Raw genomic sequence first — 9,346 nt, 5'->3', positions numbered from 1 at the left:
TTCTTTTTTTGTCCATAAGCAGGTTAAGTTCGAAGATGGGCTATATCGGACTATATCTTGATATAGCCCCCATATAGACCGATCCGCCGATTTAGGGTCTTAGGCCAATAATAGCCACATTTATTATCCGATTTTGCTGAAATTTGGGACAGTGAGTTGTGTTAGGCCCTTCGACTTCCTCCGTTAATTTGGCCCAGATCGGTTCAGATTTCGATATAGCTGCCATATAGACCGATCCTCCGATTTGGGGTCTTAGGCCCACAAAAGCCACATTTATTATCCGATTGTGATGAAATTCGAAACAATGAATTGTGTTAGGCCCGTCGATATCCTCGTTAATTTGGCTCAGATCGGTCCAGATTTGGATATAGCTGCCATATAGATCGATCCTCCGATTTATGGTGTAAGGCCCATAATAGCCACATACATTATCCGATTTTGCTGAAATTTGGGACAGTGAGATGTGTTAGGCACTTTGACATGTTTCTTCAATTTGGTCCAGATCGGTTCAAATTTGGATATAGCTGCCATATAGACCGATTTCTTGAAATATGGTTTTGGGCCCATAAAGTGCTCATTTATTGCCCGATGTCCCCGAAATTTGGAACAGTGAGTTAAGTTAAGCCCCTTGATATACTTCTGCAATATCGCACAGATCGGACCAGATTTGGATATAGCTGCCATATAGACCGATATCTAGGTTTTAGGTTTTGGGGCCATAAAAGACGCATTTATTGTCCGGTGTCGCTCAAATTTGAGACAGTGAGTTTGGTTAGGCTCTTCGACGTCCTTCTTCAATTTTGCCCAGATCGGTACAGATTTGAATAAAGCTGCCATATAGACCGATCTCTGGATTTAAGGTTTAGGGCCCATAAAAGAGGCATTTATTGTCCGATTTCGCCGAAATTTGGGACAGTGCTTAGTGTTAGGCTCTTCGACATGTTTATGCAACTTGGCCCAAATCGGTCCAGATTTGGATATAGCTGCCATGTAGACCGATATCTCAATTTAAAGTCTTGGCCCCATAAAAGGCGCATTTATAATCCGATTTCACTGAAATTTGACACAGTGACTTATGTTCGGCTTTTCGACATCCGTGTCGTATATAGTTCAGATCGGTATGAGGTATATGAGTATAAGGTATGAAATGGTGGGTATCCAAAGTTCGGCCCGGCCGAACTTAACGCCTTTTTACTTGTTTTTATATGAGACAGAAACAACAACGATTTGTGTGATCAGTTTAACTATTGAAAATAACAGCGAGACGCTTTCATATGACTAAGTGTTGGAATTAAATATCAGACGAATTGGCAGTGAAGGGCAGAGGTTTTCCATCAATAATCTTGGTTAACCCGAAGCCTTTCGGGTCAACGCTGTTCGAGTTAAGGGCGAGGTCGACAAACGTGTAATGCTGTGGAACTTTCGAAATGATCGGTAACACGGAAAAATCATTTGGGTAGATTTGGATCGTGCGAATACGAGGCTATTACTGAATGGAAGTAGGAAGAAGGTTAGTTTTTATTATCATATCGGGCCTCATAGGACTATTTAGAGCGCTCAACAAGCCGAATACTGACTTAGATGTATGCCTATAGTGGCATGGAGCGACGGACTTGAAATTCTAAGTCGATATAGACCTGTCCATCTGTCTGTCGAAAGCACGCTAATTTCGAAGACATAATGCTAGGCGCTTGTGCACGAATACTTTCTTATAGAGTGAGTCGGTTGAGATTGTAAATGGGCTATATCGGTCGATGTTTTGATATAGCTGCCATATAAACCGTTTTTGGATTTTGACTTCTTGACCCCTAGAGGGCGCAATTCTTATCCGATTAGGCTGAAATTTTGCATGACGTGTTTCGGTATGACTTCCAACAAGTGTGGTTAGTATGGTGGAAATCGGTCCATAACCTGATATAGCTGTCATATAAACCGATTTGGGGCCTTGACTTCTTTAGCCTCAAGAGGGCGCAATTACTATCCGATTTGGCTGAAATTTAGCATGACGTGTTTTGTTACGACTTCCAACAACTGCCCTAAGTATGGTTAAAATCGATGCACAACCTGATATGGCTGTCATATAAACCGATCTGGAATCTTGATTTCTTGAGCTACTAGAGGGCGCAATTATTATCCAATTTGGCTGAAATTTTGAACAACGGCTTTTCCCGTAACATTCAACATACACATCAAATATGGTCCGAATCCGTCTATAGCCTGATACAGCTCCCATATAAACCGATCTGCCTTCTTCTTGAGCCTCTAGAGGGCTCAATTCTTATTCGATTTGGCTGAAATTTGGCATGATATGTTTCGGTATGACTTCCAACAACTGTGCTAACTTATGGTGGAAATCGGTTCATAACCTGATGTAGCTGTCATATAAACCGATCTGGAATCTTGACTTTTTGAGCCTCTAGAGGGCGTAATTATTATCCAATTTGGCTGAAATTTTGAACAACGGCTTTTTCACGTAACCTTCAACATACGTATCAAGTATGGTCCGAATCGGTCTATAGCCTGATACAGCTTCCATATAAACCGAACTCCCCACTTTACTTCTTGAGCCCCTAGAGGTCGTTATTCCTATCCGATTTAGCTGAAATTTGGCTTGACGTGTATTGTTATGACTTCTAACAACTGTCCTAATTATGGTGGAAATCGGTCCATAACTTGATATAGCTGTCATATAAAACGATCTGGGGTCTTGACTTCTTTACTTCTTCTTGAAACTTAGCATGACGTGTTTGGTTTTGATTTCCAACAACTGTTCTAAGTATGGTTTAACTCGATTCATAACCTGATATAGCTGTCATATAAACCGATCTGGGGTCTTGACTTCTTGAGCCTCTAGAGGGCGCAATTATTATCCGATTTGGCTGAAACTTTGTACAACGGTTTCTCTCTCCACCATACGTGTCAAATATGGTCTGAATCGGTCTATAGCCTGAAACAGCATCGGTCTTTAGCCTGAAACAGAAAAACTTACCGGGAAAAGAACTCGACAAATTTGATCCATGATGGTGGGTATATAAGAATCGGCCTGGCCGAACTTAGCACCCTTTTACTTGTTTTTATTTCTATTTTGTTTGGAAATAATTTACCGAAATTCTGATGTACCTTGAAGAAATATTAGGCCTTTTAGTAAAATATAGGTTAAATCAAAACTGCAAATATAGTTTTAGTAATTATACTAGGGTTTTCTTAATTAAGCTAAGCCTGCTTTTGTTTTAAATATTTTTTTTTTTTTAATTTGGTATTCTTTTATAAATTCTGAAAAAAGTCCTTACATACACACTTGTCCCTTAGTGCTGCCGCAGCCAGGACATCTATACAAATTGTATTCCTTTGTTGCAGCATCATTCTTTGGTCAATTTCAGCCGCACCGCCAATCGTTTACATTTCCATATCAACTGTGTCTCCAAAATGCTAAAGGACATGGCCACCAGTACCAGGCCCAACAGCAAATAGGCGCAGCAGGCAAACAATTGGATTTCCGGCCCCTGGAAGGTGCGCAGCGGCACAAAGTCCCCATAGCCAATTGTGGTTAGGGTGACAAAGCAAAAATAGGCGCCATCTATAAGTGACCAATTTTCCCACAAGGCAAAGATAACGGTGCCCAGGCTAACATAAAATATCAAAATGACCAAGACCACCAGCATGGGCACCTGAGGTAGTTGGGAGGATTCGGAGGTGGAGTTATCGCATGAAACCAATGAATTGTTGTCCAATTCATCGTTGTTGCGATTCGAGGAATGATGCAAAAGTTTATCAGTCTGTTGGGCTAGGGAATGGTGAGGATGGTGGTGGTGTTGGTGTTGCAGATTTTTCAGCTTGTACATGTTTTCGCCCTCCAACGGATATTCATCGTCCTCGGAGGTGTCCATGTGGTCACGATAACAAATGGCCGAATTCCTCCGTTTGTGAGCAGCTGTGTTGGAGGGTATGTGGAGATTACACTCGCCTTTGCTGTTGATTATCATTGACTTGCGTTGTTGGCCCGCCCCAATGGCCGTAGGTTGGTTGCGCTGGAAGCCACTCGCATGTCTTTGGATTGTGGCGGCCGTGGCATGAAGGAAGCTACGTGCAGTCGATTTTTCTTCTTGGGTGCTGGTAGAGGTGTTGCAGGTGAGCAAGGGCACTCGTGAGGGCGTTCCATGGGGGCAGTTTCTAGAAAAAAAAAACAAGAGAGGAAAAAATATAAATAATGTAGAAAACCCAAGAAATAGAGAAGGGTTAACATCAGTTAGAATTCGTTTTTATTATACCCTCCACCATAAGATGGGGAGTATACTAATTTCGTCATTCTGTTTGTAACTACTCGAAATATTCGTCTAAGACCCCATAAAGTATATATATTCTTGATCGTCGTGACATTTTATGTCGATCTAGCCATGTCCGTCCGTCTGTCCGTCCGTCCGTCCGTCCGTCCGTCCGTCCGTCCGTCTGTCTGTCGAAAGCACGCTAACTTCCGAAGGAGTAAAGCTAGCCAATTGAAATTTTGCACAAATACTTCTTATTAGTGTAGGTCGGTTGGTATTGTAAATGGGCCATATCGGTCCATGTTTTGATATAGCTGCCATATAAACCGATCTTGGGTCTTGACTTCTTGAGCCTCTAGCGTGCGCAATTCTTATCCGATTGGAATGAAATTTTGCACGACGTGTTTTGCTATGATATCCAACAACTGTGCCAAGTATAGTTCAAATCGGTTCATAACCTGATATAGCTGCCATATAAACCGATCTTGGGTCTTGACTTCTTGAGCCTCTAGCGTGCGCAATTCTTATCCGATTGGAATGAAATTTTGCACGACGTGTTTTGTTATTATATCCAACAACTGTGCCAAGTATGGTTGATATCGGTCTATAACCTGATATAGCTGCCATGTAAACCGATATTGGGTCTTGACTTCTTGAGCCTCTAGAGTGCGCAATTCTTATCCGATTGGAATGAAATTTTGCACGACGTGTTTTGTTATGATATCCAACAACTGTACCAAGTATGGTTCAAATCGGTACATAACCTGATATAGCTGCCATATAAACCGATCTTGGGTCTTGACTTCTTGAGCCTCTAGAGGGCACAATTCTTATCCGATTTGAATGAGTTTTTGCACGAAGTATTTCGTCACGATATCCAACAACTGTGCCAAGTATTGTTGAAATCGGTCCATAACCTGATATAGCTGTCATATAAACAGATCTGGGGATTTGACTTCTTGAGCTTCTAGAGGGCGCAATTCCTATCCGATTTGGCTGAAATTTTGCATGACGTATTTTATTCTTACTTTCAACAACTGTGTCAAATAAGGTTCAAATCGGTTCATAACCTGATATAGCTGCCATATAAACCGATCTGGGATATTGACTTCTTGACCCCTAGAGGTCACAATTATTATCCGATATGCCTGAAATTTTGTACGATGGATCCTCTCATGACCATCAACAAACGTGTTTATTATGGTCTGAATCGGTCTATAGCCCGATACAGATCCCATATAAATCGTTCTCTCTATTTTACTTCGTGAGCCCCAATGGGCGCAGTTCTTATACGAATTGGCTGAAATTTTACACAGGTCTCCAAAATATAATTTAATTGTGGTCCGAACCGGACCATATCTTTATATCGTTTTAATAGCAGAGCAACTCTTTTCTTATATCCTTTTTTGCCTTAGAAGAGAAGCCGGGAAAAGAACTCGACAAATGCGACCCATGGTGGAGGGTATATAAGATTCGGCCCGGCCGAACTTAGCACGCTTTTACTTGTTTTTATTTAAAATAAAATGTTTAGTTTAATTTGCGGCTTGCGTTTTGAAGGGGCTATTTGTGTTATTTATTTGGGTTTAATTTGTATAGGATTTCGTTCGTTCCTTCGTTCGTTCAAATGGCTAAGCACACCTGCTCAGAATGTTAAAATCGCATTACAATTTGCATATGTGAAAAATCCTTTTCCTTTAGGAGAAAACCAATCCTTGGCCATTTCAAAAGTCACGTTTCCTTTTTGTGGCTTTTTTTCACTAAATAAACTTTGAGAAATTGGATTTGTTCTTGTTTGAGTATCATTAGAGAATTGATAAGTGTTTATTAAGGGTTATTTGGTTAAGTAGAAGCCGGAGCTCAAATTGCATTACTTTAATGGAAAAGTGGTTGGCCATTAACATATGTATAAGGACGATGTCGGAATTGATTGTTTTCTTAAAATAAAAAAAAATGAATTGACTGACTCGAAGGACCCTATGGAGAAAATATTATTGGGCGGTTTGCCGGACAAGAAAATTAACTTAAAATCCAGTATTTTGAAAAGGGCGAAAGAGGCTTCTTGCCCCAAACACCTTTATGAGTTTCTGACCACCTACAGTGATCAGACTTACTATGCTATATGTTTATGTATTTAGTCTGGCGAATAGCACTTCAAAAATCTATCTAATAAACAATTTTCAGATGGATCTGAAGGATGGCTTGTCTGAGGACTATATATATAAAAAATTAGATTATGGGGAGTGGTCTGGAAGGAACAGTAGGCTATATAATTTTTCAATATCGGTGGGGAGGCCAACCCTCCCCCTTACCCCAAATGTACGACCCAAAAATAAAAGTTGGCCGATCGCATAACTGAGGTCCGCCCTGACCCAAAAACGCCCCAGGATAGGTTTATTGGACGATAATGACAATATGGGGCTCGAAGGAAAGGTCATACATATAAATACAGGACACAAATGAAAGGTATTCGGGAGTAGACTACGAATATGACAAAAATGAGGTCCAAGTAATAGAATGACTCTCCACCCCCTATAAGCCCCCCAAATGGGAATATTACTCGATCGTAACTTGATGAAACTCAAATGAAAGGCAATTGAGAGCAGATTAGGAATATGACATTAAATATTGCGTAGGTGGTGCTTTACCTCCAACAATAGCCTCCAATAGGTTATTTGACCTATCAAAACAATGGGGGATCAAGTGATATATATTTTTGAGTGAATGCGTCATTGAAATTTATGCTCAAGTGGCAGATGGATCATATAGATGCCCTCCACCAAACGGCTGTATACACCAAGGTATACGGTTGTGGACTGCGAATCTGATATCTTTATTCTGCTCATATATCTAGCGGATCACCTCACCCCAAAACAGTCGATCAATCATAATGGCCTAACAGGACACTGCGTGATTTAATCAATGTATGGGAATACAAAAAAATGTAGGCCGCCATATTCCCAAAATGATGATGTTCAGCGTGATAGGAGAAGTTGCAAACCTTAATGTTAAGATTGCAACCATTTTTAGCTCATTGATAGACAAGACCAAACAACGTGCTACTGGGTAACACTATTTTGTTCAAAAGTTTTACATGGTTTAATAGTAAGAACTATCGAAACCGCGTTAAAAATATAGAAGGGCAAATAATAAGTTCTTTACCACAGAAAATCGTTCAATATGGCAATTTTATTTAAAACAAGTAAAAAGTCGTTAAATTCTGTCCCAAATTTCGGCGAAATCGGACAATAAATGCGCTTTTTATGGGCCCAAAACCTTAAATCGAGAGATCGGTCTATATGGGAGTTGTATCCAAAGCTGAACCGATCTGTTCCAAATTAAGGAAAATGTCGAAGAGAATAACACTACTCCCTGACCCCAATTTCAGCAAAATCGAATAATATATGTGGCTTTTATGGGCCTAAGACCCTAAATTGCCGGATCGGTCTATATGGCAGCTATAACCAAATTTGGACCGATCTAGGCCAAATTGAAGAATAATGTTGAGGGGGCTTACGTAACTCACTGTCCCAAATTTCGGCGAAATAGGACAATAAATGCGCCTTTCATGGGCCCAAGACCTTAAATGACAGCTATATCCAAATCTGAACCGATCTGAGCCAAATTGAAGAAGGATATCGGCTGGCCTAACACAACTCACAGTCCAAAATTTCAGCAAAATCGGATAATAAATGTGGCTTTTATGGGCCTAAATCGGCGGATCGGTCTATATGGGGGCTATATCAAGATATAGTTCGATATAGCCCATCATTGAACTTGACCTGCTTATGGACAAAAAAAGAGTCTGTGCAAAATTTCGGCTCAATATCTCTTTTTTAAGGACTTTAGCGTGATTTCAACAGACAGACGGACGGACATAGATAGATCGTCTTAGCTTACGCTGCTCAAGAATATATATGCTTTATAGGGTCGGAAACGGATATTTCAATGTGGAATGACAAAATGAATACACCCCCATCCTTCGATGGTGGGTATAAAAAGACTCAATGATGACCACTTCAAGCGAGTAGCACTAACATATAAATTACCGCCATCTACTGGCTGTTTTCAATTAAATTTAGTTCATCCAATTGAAAACAGTCAGTAGAGGGCGTTAATTTGGAGAAGCCAACATGAACAGAGAAAGGGCAGAGTGGTCAAATGAACAAAGAAAAACCAGTAACGAAAGGCAAAAGTCGGGCGATGCCGACTTTATAATATCCTACACGTACCCTATAAATGCAAAAAGGGGGCTATATCTAATTCTGAACCAATTTTGGTGACGAACATATATATGGGAGCTACATCAAAATCTAAATCGATTTTGACCAAAGTTCGTAGATATTGTTTTAGTCATTGAGGAAAACATTGTGCACAATTTTGGTGCGATTGGTCAATAAATGTTTTTGCAGTGGCTTTAGAAGTGAAAATCGAGCGATACTCACAAAAGACAACCATATCTAAATCTGATACAATTTCTATGAAACTCGCCAGTAATATTAAGAGTCATAAGAAAATCCTGATTGCCAAATTTCGAGAGAATCGTTTAACAAATAAGCAATTTATTGCAATATTTCTCAAAATCGGACGAACATATATATGGGAGCTATATTTAAATCTAAACCGATTTCGACCAAACTTTATGGATATTGTGGAAGTCATCGAAGAAAACGTTGTACATTTGATTGAGAAGATTGGTCAATAAATGAGCTTGCAGTGGGTCTAGGAGTGAGAACTATATCTAAATTTGAACTGATCTCTTTTAAATTCACCACTAATATCGAGAGTCATAAGAAAATCTTAACTGCCAAATTTCGAGAGAATCGGTAAACAAATGACTATTTTTATTTCATTATTACTGCAAACCGGACGAACGGCAGCTATATCCAAATCTGAACCTATTTCTAAAAAATTCCCCAGTAATATCGAGGGTCATAAGAAAATCCTTCATGCCAAGGGAATCGGTTAACAAATGACCATTTTATTTCTATATTGCTGCAAATCGGACGAACATATATTCGGGTTCTATATCCAAATCTGAACCGATTTTTTTCAATTTCAATAGGCTTCGTCTCTAGGCTAAAGAA

At 39.9% G+C, this 9,346-nt stretch overlaps 1 protein-coding gene across 1 annotated transcript in view; it reads right to left on the bottom strand.

Annotated features, from left to right (window-relative positions):
- Positions 1-3,109: 3,109 nt before the first annotated feature.
- LOC106093199 (uncharacterized) overlaps positions 3,110-9,346 on the bottom strand; it is a 146,404-nt gene continuing 140,167 nt past the window's right edge. Inside the window, exon 7 of the mRNA XM_059369282.1 lies at positions 3,110-4,170. Within this exon, the coding sequence (XP_059225265.1) occupies positions 3,360-4,170 (811 nt within the window). The 3' untranslated portion in view covers positions 3,110-3,359. The remainder of the gene's footprint in view (positions 4,171-9,346) is intronic.

This window comes from Stomoxys calcitrans, chromosome 5 (assembly GCF_963082655.1).
Source record: "Stomoxys calcitrans chromosome 5, idStoCalc2.1, whole genome shotgun sequence".
Taxonomy (NCBI): Eukaryota; Metazoa; Arthropoda; class Insecta; order Diptera; family Muscidae; genus Stomoxys; species Stomoxys calcitrans.
Note: the sequence above shows the minus strand (reverse complement) of the source record. Positions and strands in the feature narration are given on the sequence as shown.